Here is a 13,593-nt window from a genome sequence, read left to right on the forward strand (position 1 = left end):
GTTCTCCCTGTTTCTGGTGTCACGCGCTGGTCCGCTGCTCCCCCAGAGTCTGCTTCTCCTCAAGGTATGCTGCCCACCAGATGGACACAGACCTCTGCAATTGTAGGATGTTAAAGCCTGTACAGAGTTGTTTGCATCAGGACTGGTCAATAGGATCCTGTTGAGCAGCTCTGTATCTCTATCTCCCGGGTCTGCATCAGTAGCAGTGCTGCAATTATAACAGCTCAGGCAGTGCTGCCATTTTTTTTAAAGCATATAGTGAGGCATCATAGAGTTTTACAGCATGGAAACAGGCCCTTCAGCCCATCTTGTTTAATTTGTCTACCCTAGCTAGTTCCATTTGTCTGCCTTTGGCCTATATCCTTCCAAACCTTTACTATCCTGTCTAAATGTCTTTTAAATGTTGCAATTATACCTCAACCAGCTCATTCCACATATCAAATCCCTTTTGTACAAAAAGGGTGCCCCTCAGGTCTCCTAAATCTTTCTTCTCTCATCTTAAAGATATGCCCTCTAGTTTGAGACTTCCCTGCCCTCGGATTGTTCACCTTATTTATACCCCTCATGATTTAATAAACTTCTCCCTCATCTCCTATGCTCCAGGGAGCGAAGCTCCAGTCTATCCTCCTTGCAATTCATCCCCACCCCCTTCTTGTGAATCTTTTCTACACCCCTTCCCAAGCTGAGAGCCAGTCAGGGTGACACACAACCCTGTTTGAATGGTGTTAAAACACAGCAAAGCAACATCCAGGTGCATGGCTCTTACCTGTGGCGAGGACCAGGAGTTCTGCAGCTTTGTTTTGCTGTGTGTTTCTGACTGGCATGTGGCCAGGCAGGTAAAGATTTGCCCCAAAGTCTACCAGCAGTTGGATATACTGAGGCCCACAACCATACCTAAGACACATCTCCAGAACTGTCTTTGGTTGTTTGATTCTTGCCAAAACTCTTTGATCTGTACAGTTGTAGTTAGGATCTGCCCCATAGAGAAGGAGTAGCCTGAAGCATTCATAGTGCCTGTACACCGATGCAAGGTAGAGGGGGCCACTGGAGGCACAAGCATTGGAAGCCCAATCTGGTACCTTGGAGCGCACATTGACCTCTGCTCCGTGCTCCAACAAGGCTCTCAAGATTTCCACATCCCCTTCCCTAGCAGCAGTAAGTAAAGGTGAGCAGTTGTTGTAGATGCTTCCATTCGGATTAGCCCCCGCCCTGAGTAGAGTTTGGACGCAATGCAAGTGCCTGCCACTAACAGCTGTGAACAGAGGGGTCTGAGCCTTAACATCCAAACTGTCTACCTTAGCACCATGTCTCAAGAGCACTTCCACGCAGCTCAGGTGACCCTTTGAGGCCGCTAAGCGGAGGGGGGTACCAGGGATACCCCAGCCACTCCGGTCATTGATGAACTGACTATAACGTTCCTGGGACAAGAGCTCATCCAGGAGAGCAAAGTTATTTCTGGAGACCGCTTGAGTGATGTGATTTATCTCTGCATCCTCGTCCTGATTTCTAGCCTGCAGCATGGAGAAAATCTTGCTGACGTCCATCAGGCTCATCTTTATCGAGGACAAGATCTCCGCTTTCAGCATGGCACTGAGTTCTATATCATGGATCACATAGAGATATTCATGATGTTGCTGGTTGCTCCATTGGGGGCCAAGTTGACATTGTCAGTGATGTGACAGAGTACCCATTGTGATGTCAGGCAAGCAGAGTGTTGTATTGTGCCCCTTCATTGGTCAGCTCATGTACCACAAGAAACACCACTGATAATTTCTTCTGCTGCCAATTTCAAATAGTCAGTCACACTTATATGGTATGGAAATAGGCCCTTCAGCCCAACACATCCATGCTGACCAAGTCGCCTACCATACTGGTCCTATTTGCTAACTTTTAGCCCATTTCTCTTTCAACCTTTTCTATTCATGTACCTGTCCAAATGTCCTTTCAAAATGAAGATCCAAGTTGAGGTTTAAGTTGGCACAGTCAATGTCAGTGGTTAGCCCAACACAATTACAGTCCTGGTTTCAAACCCAGTGCTGTGTGTGAGGAACTTATACATTTTCCCCTTGTCTGCATGGGTTTCCTCCAGGTGTTCCGGTTTTCTTCCACCCTCCTAAAAGTTAATTGGTTAATTGGTGTATTCAAGGGGCATGGTCCCAGAAGGGCCTATTATCGTGCTGCATCTAAATTAAGATTAATGTCCCATTTGCTGTTGCGTACACAAAATACACAAAAATGGTGCTTTCCCTTGTTCACCCAGTAAAGAGGCACTACTGTCAAGATATAGGGACAAGGAATTAGGAGGTGAGGAAGGACAATGAAGGGAATGGACAGGATCCGAGAAGGGAACAAGGGATTGGACAAGGTGAGGTCAGAAAATTGAATGAGGACACAGCATTGGATATATGGAGGTCAGGTGTGTGGAAGGAGTGAAGGAGAGCAGATGGGAAACCAGAAATTTTGGGGGCAGGAATGGGTGAAGAGAGGTCAGGACTGGAAATAAAGGACAGGGGATTGGAGTGGACAGCCGAGACAGAGGTGCACCAAAGAAGAGGTACAAGGACTGCCTAAAGAAATCTCTTGGTGCCTGCCACATTGACCACCGCCAGTGGGCTGATATCGACTCAAACCGTGCATCTTGGCGCCTCACAGTTCGGCGGGCAGCAACCTCCTTTGAAGAAGATCGCAGAGCCCACCTCACTGACAAAAGACAAAGGAGGAAAAACCCAACACCCAACCCCAACCAACCAATTTTCCCCTGCAACCGCTGCAACCGTATCTGCCTGTCCCGCATCGGACTTGTCAGCCACAGTCGAGCCTGCAGCTGACGTGGACTTTTACCCCTCCATAAATCTTCGACCGCGAAGCCAAGCCAAAGTGAAAGTGAGCCCTGACTTAATCACATTTCTGCACCCAATCATTCATAACCTCATATTTTAACAGGACGTCATCCATTAGCTCACAACAATTATTTTTATTATTCTCCACCCATTAATCTAACCATGTTTAGAACCACGTGTTTCATCATATCTAGCCACCAGCTGCCTTTTATTCATTACGGTGGCCTTCTGTAGTAAATATATAATGGATTATTACTTTTGCAACATAGTGTTTGTAAATTGTTACATAGTAATGGATGGTAGTTCATGTGGTTTATTTTCCATACTGCCTCAAAACCAAGTTTGGTGCAATAGGAGATACAAAAGCTTCACTCCCAGATGAATTCAATGGTTCCTATGCCCAATTTGAGCATCAGAACAAGGAAGAACAACTGCGCATCCCCATGTCTCCTGATGATCCTCTACCATCAGTATCCGAAGATGTCATGCAGGCTGTCTTCAGGAGAGCGAATCCAAGAAAAGCATCTGGTCTGGATGGCAGGGCGTGATCCACACCTGTTTCAAACAGGCCTCAATGATATTGTTGTCCAAAAAGAGTGTGGTAACCTGTCTAAATGATGATCTTGCAGCATCCATAGGAGATAAAGATGTATTACTGATGTTTTGGGCTTGAACTCTTCAAGCATATCAGCTCCTGTTTGAATGGTGACATGGATCTGTTCCAAGTTGCCTACCATAGTAACAGGTCAGAGAGATCCCATCTCTCTGGCTCTTCACAAAGGCCTTGAACACCTGGACAGAAAAGATGCCAACATCAGGATACTCTTTATCGACTACAGTTTGGCATTCAACACCATCAGTCCTTCAAAACTAATTAGAAAACTCAAAGACTTGGGTCTCAACACCCCACTGATTTCCACACCTCCAGACCCCAATCAGCGAGAATTGGTAAGAACATCTCCACAATCTCCATCACCACTAGAGAAACACAGGGCTGCGTACTTAGCCCCTTGAACTGTTCTACTCACTTTACACCTATGAGTATGTGATTCGGTATTGTAATGGAAGATTCTAACCGTGTTTCTTACTTTTGCAGCCTTTGCTTCTGCAAGGCTGAGAACCTGCTTGTGTTTTAGAATCAGCAGGCATAAGCTAAATTCCACCGAGGGGCCAGAGATGCTGTTATCTGACGAAAGGACATCTGTGTACCAAGAACATTTAATCTTCCTGCTTGTTTTGATCACAGACTGTCAGAAGCCTAGCCCTGATGCAAAATAAACCATTGTATTCAAAGTGATAAGCTGAAAATTATGTTATTCGATAGAAGCCTAGCATGCTAGCTTGCTCGCTTATCTTTCTTGCTGTGCTGGGAATAGGTGCTTGGGTAAGCCATGACCCACTGCTGAAGTTTGAGACTCTCGAGAGGTGGCAACATCTCTCAGCAAGAAGAAGAACTTCTAGAGTCCAGCCAACGTCCAGGTCAGGGGAGGTGGAGAAGCTGCTACCGGGGCCCCGACAAACTACCACAAGTGTGCGGTCGTTGCCTCGTTTCGGCAGTTGGGACCAGACCAAGCGTTGATAAGTATAGTTGGGAAGGGCTTGCATATTGTAGTGTGAAATCAGCTTTTGAATTTGTAATAAACATTTGTATAAACTGAACTGCTCTCGGTGTGTGTGTCTATTTTCTTTCGGTAGCTCAAACACTGTGACCAATCTAAAACGAACAAAGTGAGAGGTGCAAGTTTACCCAGGACAGGTATGACAATCATTTACAATTTGTGGATGAGACCATGATCATGGGCTGTATAAAAAGGGGCGATGAGTCACCATACACCAGGAAGATTGAAAACCTGGCTGCACGAACAACAAAAACTGAAGAGCTGATTGTAGACTTTAGGAAGGGAAAACCAGAGGTGTACAATCCAGTGATCATTGGGGGATCAGAAATTAGGAGAGGGTGAGCAAATTTAAATTCATCGGGATCATTAGCTTGGAGGGCCTTTCCTTGATGAAAGCACGTCAGCACCTCTACTTCCTCAGGAATTTGCAAAGGTTTGGTATGACATCAGAAATCTTGGCAAACTTCTACAGATGTGTGGTGGAAAATGCGCTGACCAGCTGCATCATGGCCAGGTATGGGAACACCAATACCTTTGAGTGGAAAACTCCGCAAAAGGTAGTGGACACAAACCAGTACATCACATGCAAAACTCTCCCCACCATCGATAAAATCTACATGGAACGGTGCCAGCAGAGAGGAGCAGTAATCATCAAGCATCCACACCACCCACAACATACTCTGTTCTCACGGCTGCCATCAGGAAAGAGGTTTAGGTGCCACAAGACCCCCACCACCAAATTCAGGAACAACTGCTACCCCTCCACCATCAGACTCCTCAATAACAGACTCAATCAGAGACTCATTTAAGGACTCTTCCCTTACACATTATTTATGACTGAATTTTATTTTTTTCTGTCTTGCAGTCAGTTTGTTTCTATTTCTTTATTTGTTTACATTCTCTCTTTTGTATACATATCTTCTTTCTTGAGCACAGTTTAGAGTTACCAATAAGAAGAAATCCTGCCTGACCTGCAGGAAAAAGAATATCAGGGTTGGATGTGAATTATTGACAATAAATTTGAACTTTGATATACATTGTACACCAAAATTCAGACTTGCTGCAGCTCAACAGGTACTTGAAAAGAAAAACGATAACAGTAAACGAGTTGAATTAAATTAAAAGAGACGATAAATGCAAAAGATAGATAATACCTATTGACAGTAATCTCAGGATATAAAAAAGCGACTTGCAGTAGTCCTTTGGTGGTGTCAGAGCAGTCCCCGATTCGTGTGACAAGGGGAGGCTCAAGAAAGAGCCTGATGACTGAGAAAAGCTGTTCCTGAACCTGGAGGTGCTGCTCTTCAGGTTTCTGCACCTCCTGCCCGAAGGGAGCAGTGAGAAGAGGGTGATGCTGCCTGCCACCGTCTGCGAAGGATGGGACTGGCTAGGTTTGCTTTGTGAAGGATAAAGGCAGGCTGTGCTTTCATTTGTGCTGTAGATGCAACTCACAGTATCCTCCCTCCCTTCGGACACTGAACCCGAACTACAAAGGGAATGCGAAGTCTGCGCACCGGGACCCGAACTCCAGGTTCCGAGATCCGGGCTCCGGGACCGCCCGATCCGCCGACTGACCCCCGAATACAATGCCGGATTTTATGTTTAACAGTGAAGAGCTGATTGGTCGGTTTGGAGGAAGTTCTTCGCTTCTTGACCCGAGCGTGGTGCCGTGGACATGGCGCTGGCCCTGGTCTGTGGGCAGACGGGCCGGTTTTTGCGTCAAGCAGGGCGACAGGTGAGGGAACGGGGACACGGGGATGGAGTTTACCCCCCCGGCGCCTCTTTACCCCCCCCGGCGCCTCTTTACCCCCCCCGGCGCCTCTTTACCCCGGCGTCTCTTTACCCCCACACACACCCCCGGCGTCTATTTACCCCCATACCCCACCCCTCCGGCGTCTCTTTACCCCCACACCCCACCCCCGGCGTCTATTTACCCCCATACCCCACCCCTCCGGCGTCTCTACCCCCACCCCTCCGGCGTCTCTACCCCCACCCCTCCGGCGTCTCTACCCCCACCCCTCCGGCGTCTCTACCCCCACCCCTCCGGCGTCTCTACCCCCACCCCTCCGGCGTCTCTACCCCCACCCCTCCGGCGTCTCTACCCCCACCCCTCCGGCGTCTCTACCCCCACCCCTCCGGCGTCTCTACCCCCACCCCTCCGGCGTCTCTACCCCCACCCCTCCGGCGTCTCTACCCCCACCCCTCCGGCGTCTCTACCCCCACCCCTCCGGCGTCTCTACCCCCACCCCCCCGGCGTCTCTACCCCCACCCCCCCGGCGTCTCTACCCCCACCCCCCCGGCGTCTCTACCCCCACCCCCCCGGCGTCTCTACCCCCACCCCCCCGGCGTCTCTACCCCCACCCCCCCGGCGTCTCTACCCCCACCCCCCCGGCGTCTCTACCCCCACCCCCCCGGCGTCTCTACCCCCACCCCCCCGGCGTCTCTACCCCCACCCCCCCGGCGTCTCTACCCCCACCCCCCCGGCGTCTCTACCCCCACCCCCCCGGCGTCTCTACCCCCACCCCCCCGGCGTCTCTACCCCCACCCCCCCGGCGTCTCTACCCCCACCCCCCCGGCGTCTCTACCCCCACCCCCCCGGCGTCTCTACCCCCACCCCCCCGGCGTCTCTACCCCCACCCCCCCGGCGTCTCTACCCCCACCCCCCCGGCGTCTCTACCCCCACCCCCCCGGCGTCTCTACCCCCACCCCCCCGGCGTCTCTACCCCCACCCCCCCGGCGTCTCTACCCCCACCCCCCCGGCGTCTCTACCCCCACCCCCCCGGCGTCTCTACCCCCACCCCCCCGGCGTCTCTACCCCCACCCCCCCGGCGTCTCTACCCCCACCCCCCCGGCGTCTCTACCCCCACCCCCCCGGCGTCTCTACCCCCACCCCCCCGGCGTCTCTACCCCCACCCCCCCGGCGTCTCTACCCCCACCCCCCCGGCGTCTCTACCCCCACCCCCCCGGCGTCTCTACCCCCACCCCCCCGGCGTCTCTACCCCCACCCCCCCGGCGTCTCTACCCCCACCCCCCCGGCGTCTCTACCCCCACCCCCCCGGCGTCTCTACCCCCACCCCCCCGGCGTCTCTACCCCCACCCCCCCGGCGTCTCTACCCCCACCCCCCCGGCGTCTCTACCCCCACCCCCCCGGCGTCTCTACCCCCACCCCCCCGGCGTCTCTACCCCCACCCCCCCGGCGTCTCTACCCCCACCCCCCCGGCGTCTCTACCCCCACCCCCCCGGCGTCTCTACCCCCACCCCCCCGGCGTCTCTACCCCCACCCCCCCGGCGTCTCTACCCCCACCCCCCCGGCGTCTCTACCCCCACCCCCCCGGCGTCTCTACCCCCACCCCCCCGGCGTCTCTACCCCCACCCCCCCGGCGTCTCTACCCCCACCCCCCCGGCGTCTCTACCCCCACCCCCCCGGCGTCTCTACCCCCACCCCCCCGGCGTCTCTACCCCCACCCCCCCGGCGTCTCTACCCCCACCCCCCCGGCGTCTCTACCCCCACCCCCCCGGCGTCTCTACCCCCACCCCCCCGGCGTCTCTACCCCCACCCCCCCGGCGTCTCTACCCCCACCCCCCCGGCGTCTCTACCCCCACCCCCCCGGCGTCTCTACCCCCACCCCCCCGGCGTCTCTACCCCCACCCCCCCGGCGTCTCTACCCCCACCCCCCCGGCGTCTCTACCCCCACCCCCCCGGCGTCTCTACCCCCACCCCCCCGGCGTCTCTACCCCCACCCCCCCGGCGTCTCTACCCCCACCCCCCCGGCGTCTCTACCCCCCACCCCCCCGGCGTCTCTACCCCCACCCCCCCGGCGTCTCTACCCCCACCCCCCGCGATGCCTCATTACCCCCCCGGCGTCTCTTTACCCCCACAGCCCCCCGGTGCCTCATTACCCCCCCGGCACCTCTTTACCCCCACACACCCCCCCCCCCGGCGCCTCATTACCCCCACACATCCCCCCGGCGTCTCTTTACCCCCACACATCCCCCCGGCGTCTCTTTACCCCCACACATCCCCCCGGCGTCTCTTTACCTCCACACATCCCCCCGGCGTCTCTTTACCCCCACACATCCCCCCGGCGTCTCTTTACCCCCACACATCCCCCCGGCGTCTCTTTACCCCCACACATCCCCCCGGCGTCTCTTTACCCCCACACATCCCCCCGGCGTCTCTTTACCCCCACACATCCCCCCGGCGTCTCTTTACCCCCACACATCCCCCCGGCGTCTCTTTACCCCCACACATCCCCCCGGCGTCTCTTTACCCCCACACATCCCCCCGGCGTCTCTTTACCCCCACACATCCCCCCGGCGTCTCTTTACCCCCACACATCCCCCCGGCGTCTCTTTACCCCCACACATCCCCCCGGCGTCTCTTTACCCCCACACATCCCCCCGGCGTCTCTTTACCCCCACACATCCCCCCGGCGTCTCTTTACCCCCACACATCCCCCCGGCGTCTCTTTACCCCCACACATCCCCCCGGCGTCTCTTTACCCCCACACATCCCCCCGGCGTCTCTTTACCCCCACACATCCCCCCGGCGTCTCTTTACCCCCACACATCCCCCCGGCGTCTCTTTACCCCCACACATCCCCCCGGCGTCTCTTTACCCCCACACATCCCCCCGGCGTCTCTTTACCCCCACACATCCCCCCGGCGTCTCTTTACCCCCACACATCCCCCCGGCGTCTCTTTACCCCCACACATCCCCCCGGCGTCTCTTTACCCCCACACATCCCCCCGGCGTCTCTTTACCCCCACACATCCCCCCGGCGTCTCTTTACCCCCACACATCCCCCCGGCGTCTCTTTACCCCCACACATCCCCCCGGCGTCTCTTTACCCCCACACATCCCCCCGGCGTCTCTTTACCCCCACACATCCCCCCGGCGTCTCTTTACCCCCACACATCCCCCCGGCGTCTCTTTACCCCCACACATCCCCCCGGCGTCTCTTTACCCCCACACATCCCCCCGGCGTCTCTTTACCCCCACACATCCCCCCGGCGTCTCTTTACCCCCACACATCCCCCCGGCGTCTCTTTACCCCCACACATCCCCCCGGCGTCTCTTTACCCCCACACATCCCCCCGGCGTCTCTTTACCCCCACACACCCCCCCGGCGTCTCTTTACCCCCACACACCCCCCCCCCCCGACGTCTCTTTACCCCCACACACCCCCCCCCCCCCGACGTCTCTTTACCCCCACACACCCCCCCCCCGACGTCTCTTTACCCCCATACCCCCCCTCTGGCGTCTCTACACCCACCCTCCCCAGCATCTCTTTACTACCACACCCTCTCCCGGCGTCTCTTTACGCCCCCCCCCACACACACACACACACACACACACACACACACACCTTCATGTGCTTGTTGTCATCTCTTATCTGCTCAGTTCTAGCATCTATTGATCTTCTCAAGCTTGCTGGCATTGTATATAATCAGATGATTTTACCCCTGAGAGTTCACCTTCAGTCCCATTTCACTCTTTCCCACTGCTCTGTGGAGGTTCCCTTTTCAAGTTCAACTATCTGAGGAGGATAGGCTTGTATGGCAGTCTTCCAGTTTCAGCTCCATAAAACTGATTAAACCACACTTGGAGTATTGCGTTTGGTTCATTGCATTCATTCCTCATCTCATTATCAGAAGGATGTAGTTGTTTTGGAGAGGGTGCAGAGGAGAACGTCTTGTGAAGCAAGGTTGACAGATTTGGAACTTTTCTCTTTGGAATGACGAAGGATGAGAGATTGATGAAGGGGTTAGATAGAATGGGCAGCACCTTTATCCCAGGGTGTAAACAGCAAATACTGGAGCACGTCTGTTTAAGGTGAATGGAAGAAAGTTCAAGAGCGATATGAGAGGTGTTTTTTTTATTCAGAGAGTAGTAGGTGCCTGGAATGCATTGCCAGGGCTAGTGATGGAGCCTGGTACAATGGAGACATTCAAAAGACTCTTAGATGGGCACATGGTTCTGGCTGTGAGGTTGAGGGAAAAAAATTAGATAGTTGTGGGCCAAAGTAATGTTCTATGCTCTGATGTTAATGCAAATAATTAGAAATTCAATAAAAGTTCCTCTTTCTGTTTTGGCTCCATGCAGCAGAATAATTTGCAGTGACAAATGCCTGTATTTCTTCCTTTGTAGCTGTTGTCATTGGTTCCCAGAGAAAATGTGGGACCTGTTCGGAATTACTATGTGGATTGGCGAATGCTGCGGGACGTGAAAAGGAGGAAGATGGCTTTCGAGTATGCAGATGAGAGACGGCGACTCAATGCAATACGGAAAAACACTATCTTACCGAAAGAACTGCAGGTATGGTCACAGTGCACTGAAATAAATATCATGCATGAAGAAATTCTTGTGCCATTTGCTGAGTTTCTGAAGTTAGGGAAACCAAATTAAGGTGAATCAAAGTAATGTTTTAACATGATCCCATATAAGAGTGACAGTTACTTCAGACATTCATTAAACAGTGCATGACTAAAACTTTCATCCTGTCATCAAATCAGTTTTGCAGCATAGACACAGGGCTTTCACCCCACCATATCCATGTTGTTCTTTTTGCCCATCTACACATAGGATCCAGGAAGCATAGTTGACTTTGCCTGTGCTCTATTGCACTGAGAATGTTGTGAATGACGCTGCCTTGGCATTGAGGCTTCTCCCACACTGCTCTTAGAAAGTCCACAATAACCAAGCATGGGAAATGTCTCTTTTTTGGCTGGGGGTGGTGGCCTCTTCCACGGGCTGGAGGGTGGGTGGGGGTAGCTTCTCGCAGGCTGTGGGGTGGGTAGGAAGTGGACCAACTTGGAAAGACAACTTGGTCAGCATGAATGAGTTGAGCCAAAAGGCTTGCTTCTGTGCTGTAAAAATTTGACTCTAAAGAGAGTTCAAATTTTCAAGTTCAAGACCCATTGTCAGAACCGATCAGTGTTTGCTGACAACAAAACTGGGGTGGGGGGGTGGACTGTCAGGAGGATGCAGAAAGACTTTGGGTAATGGAGGCAGGTTAAGTGAGTGGGCCAGGATGTGGCATGTATATGGAAGTATGAGATCATTGCATTGTCAGATTTTTTTTTTTAAAACTATTATTTAAAATGGTGAGTCTGTTGATGTTAAGAGTCCTGGTTATACAGGCCAGTTTCATTGGCCAAAGAAGGGTAGACATTATTTAAGTATTTTTCCCACCAACTGAGGATTTAGTAAAAGTAAATTTTGATCCATTATGATGGATGATTCATGTGATGGAGATGGATGGTCTTCATTGTACTTATCAATGTTGTGAAAAGTAAATGCTTTGAAGATGAATAGTATTCCATTTATTACCAGTGCAAATCCCATTAACATTTTAAGCAATTTGATAAAATAATTAAGGCTTTATTTTGGGATGGTAAATGCTTGAAACCTGATGAATTACAATTGCCAGTTGAAAGAGGGGGCTGTGGTTTGTCAAAGTTAATATACTATTATTATGTTTTTACTCTTAAGCATTTAGCACATTGGTCTCTTCTTCCGGAGAGAGTACCTCCTTGATATCATTTTGAGTGTTCTGCTGTTTCTCCTATCCCTCCATTACAATGTTTGTAACCTCCTGAGGCAAGATCTCACCCAATTAGCCAGATTATTTAAATGTAATTCATACTTGAATGAAACCTCAAATATTTGTATATTTGTGTAATGATAAGTCTGCTTTTTTCTGGAGGGAATGGCAAGGGAAAGGTATAATTAAACTGGGAAACCTTTATAATGGTGACAGTTTAAAATCTTTTAATCAACTAATCCAACAGTATGATATCTCCAGGTCACAATTTTGGAGATATTTTCAACTACGTCATGTACTTCACTCAACTTTTAGTTCTACACAGCAACCCCCACAAGTTCCTACGATACTGTCTACCGTACTGGCTGCATATAGCAAAGGTTACAGAGCCTCATTTTATTAAACACAAATCTCAGGTGATAAACTTTTGTTGGATCTTTAAAGAGCATGAGAAATTGCCCTGAGTGTGGTTTTTGAGTCGGAAGAATGGGACAAAATCTGTAAAAATATCAAAATAAAGTCAAGAGACCTGAGAATGTACCTAAAATTCTGCACTGTTTTTATTGGACTCCAGCAAGGTTATATAGATTAGGGTTGAAAAATACCCCCGAATGTTGGTGGTGTGAGGTGGATAAAGGGGATTTAATACTTGTGCTTTGGTCTTGTCCCAGAATTCAAGAATTTTGGAATATGATACATAAGTATATTGATGAAGTTTCAAGTATTTAAATTCCTTTTTGCCTCAGGTTCTTTGTCTTGGGAGACACACTTGGGTTATTTCGGGATAAATACTCTCAAAATTGGATTCAGACAAGTATAATAGTAAGAAGACAAATTAGACTTTGAAGTTGGAAGAATTTGGGGACCATCATTTCAGGAGTGCAGTGCACCTGAGAAATGGCGAAAGTGGCAGCATTTGAACGCACGTCTTACAAACAGTTTGATAAATTGGACATCGATGCACAAAAATGGGGCAAATATTGAGGTTTCATATATGGTTATGGTTATATGGTTTCGGGGGGAGGGAAATAGCGGTGGATGTTGTGGTGAAACATATTAATGAATGGCAGTTTTTCTGTTATTAGAGGTCTAAATAGACACAAGATAATTATATTGAAATATTTTACTGCCATTTTTTTGTTTCTATTTTATGGATAAGTTTGTTTTGTAACATGATTTACATAACTTTGACACTGACCAAAGGGTTAGAGGAAACTTTTTAAAGAACTCAATAAAATTTAAGTCATAAAAAGAGTCGTGGCTACACCTGGAAGTTGACGTAACGGATACAGAAAGCCAATTGGAAGGAAATTAGTGTATTATCTTTACTGTAGGATCAGTAGAGCACAAGGCTGGGTACATATTTTTCCAGTTCCAAAGGGCCCTTATGACTCTGCATCTGGAAAGTTGTGGATCTGTCTGCTCTCCCTACCTGGAGAAGGATCCACTTGCAATAGAGGAAGTCTTGAAAAGATGAGCAGATTGATCCAGGTGGTCACACAGGGAGCAGACCCAGCTGATATTTTCCAGTTTTTTTTCAGAACTCAACCTGTGTTTAAACTGCCAACTTCAAACAGAAAACCATAA

General features: G+C 51.1%; 2 protein-coding genes and 1 long non-coding RNA gene across 9 annotated transcripts in view; 1 reads left to right on the forward strand and 2 right to left on the reverse strand.

The window, feature by feature from the left end:
* Nucleotides 1–1,679, reverse strand: part of LOC138763449 (ankyrin repeat and SOCS box protein 12-like) — a 29,999-nt gene extending 28,320 nt beyond the window's left edge. For 3 of the 5 annotated variants that reach the window (XR_011357570.1, XM_069937614.1, XM_069937610.1), the window contains exon 1: nucleotides 767–1,678. Coding sequence is in view for 4 of the 5 variants with exons in the window: in XM_069937614.1 (XP_069793715.1) it covers nucleotides 767–1,586 (820 nt within the window). In the remaining variant the exon portion in view is untranslated. Of the gene's footprint in view, nucleotides 1–766 lie in introns of all 5 variants that reach the window. The other 2 variants (XM_069937611.1, XM_069937613.1) reach the window with 1 other exon arrangement.
* A 3,607-nt stretch (nucleotides 1,680–5,286) lies between these two features.
* On the reverse strand, nucleotides 5,287–6,187 carry LOC138763453 (uncharacterized). Its single transcript, XR_011357571.1, has 2 exons — nucleotides 5,614–6,187; nucleotides 5,287–5,430 (listed from the first exon to the last, which is right to left on the reverse strand). It is a non-coding gene; the product is annotated as an uncharacterized lncRNA (long non-coding RNA).
* mrps14 (mitochondrial ribosomal protein S14) overlaps nucleotides 5,883–13,593 on the forward strand; it is a 33,453-nt gene continuing 25,742 nt past the window's right edge. Inside the window, exons 1-2 of one of the 3 annotated variants that reach the window (XM_069937622.1) lie at nucleotides 5,883–6,194; nucleotides 10,611–10,778. In XM_069937622.1, coding sequence (XP_069793723.1) covers nucleotides 6,135–6,194; nucleotides 10,611–10,778 — 228 coding nt within the window. In that variant the 5' untranslated portion in view covers nucleotides 5,883–6,134. The remainder of the gene's footprint in view (nucleotides 6,195–10,610; nucleotides 10,779–13,593) is intronic. The other 2 variants (XM_069937623.1, XM_069937624.1) reach the window with 2 other exon arrangements.

The sequence above is a fragment of the Narcine bancroftii genome, chromosome 5, assembly GCF_036971445.1.
Source record: "Narcine bancroftii isolate sNarBan1 chromosome 5, sNarBan1.hap1, whole genome shotgun sequence".
In the NCBI taxonomy this organism is placed as follows: Eukaryota; Metazoa; Chordata; class Chondrichthyes; order Torpediniformes; family Narcinidae; genus Narcine; species Narcine bancroftii.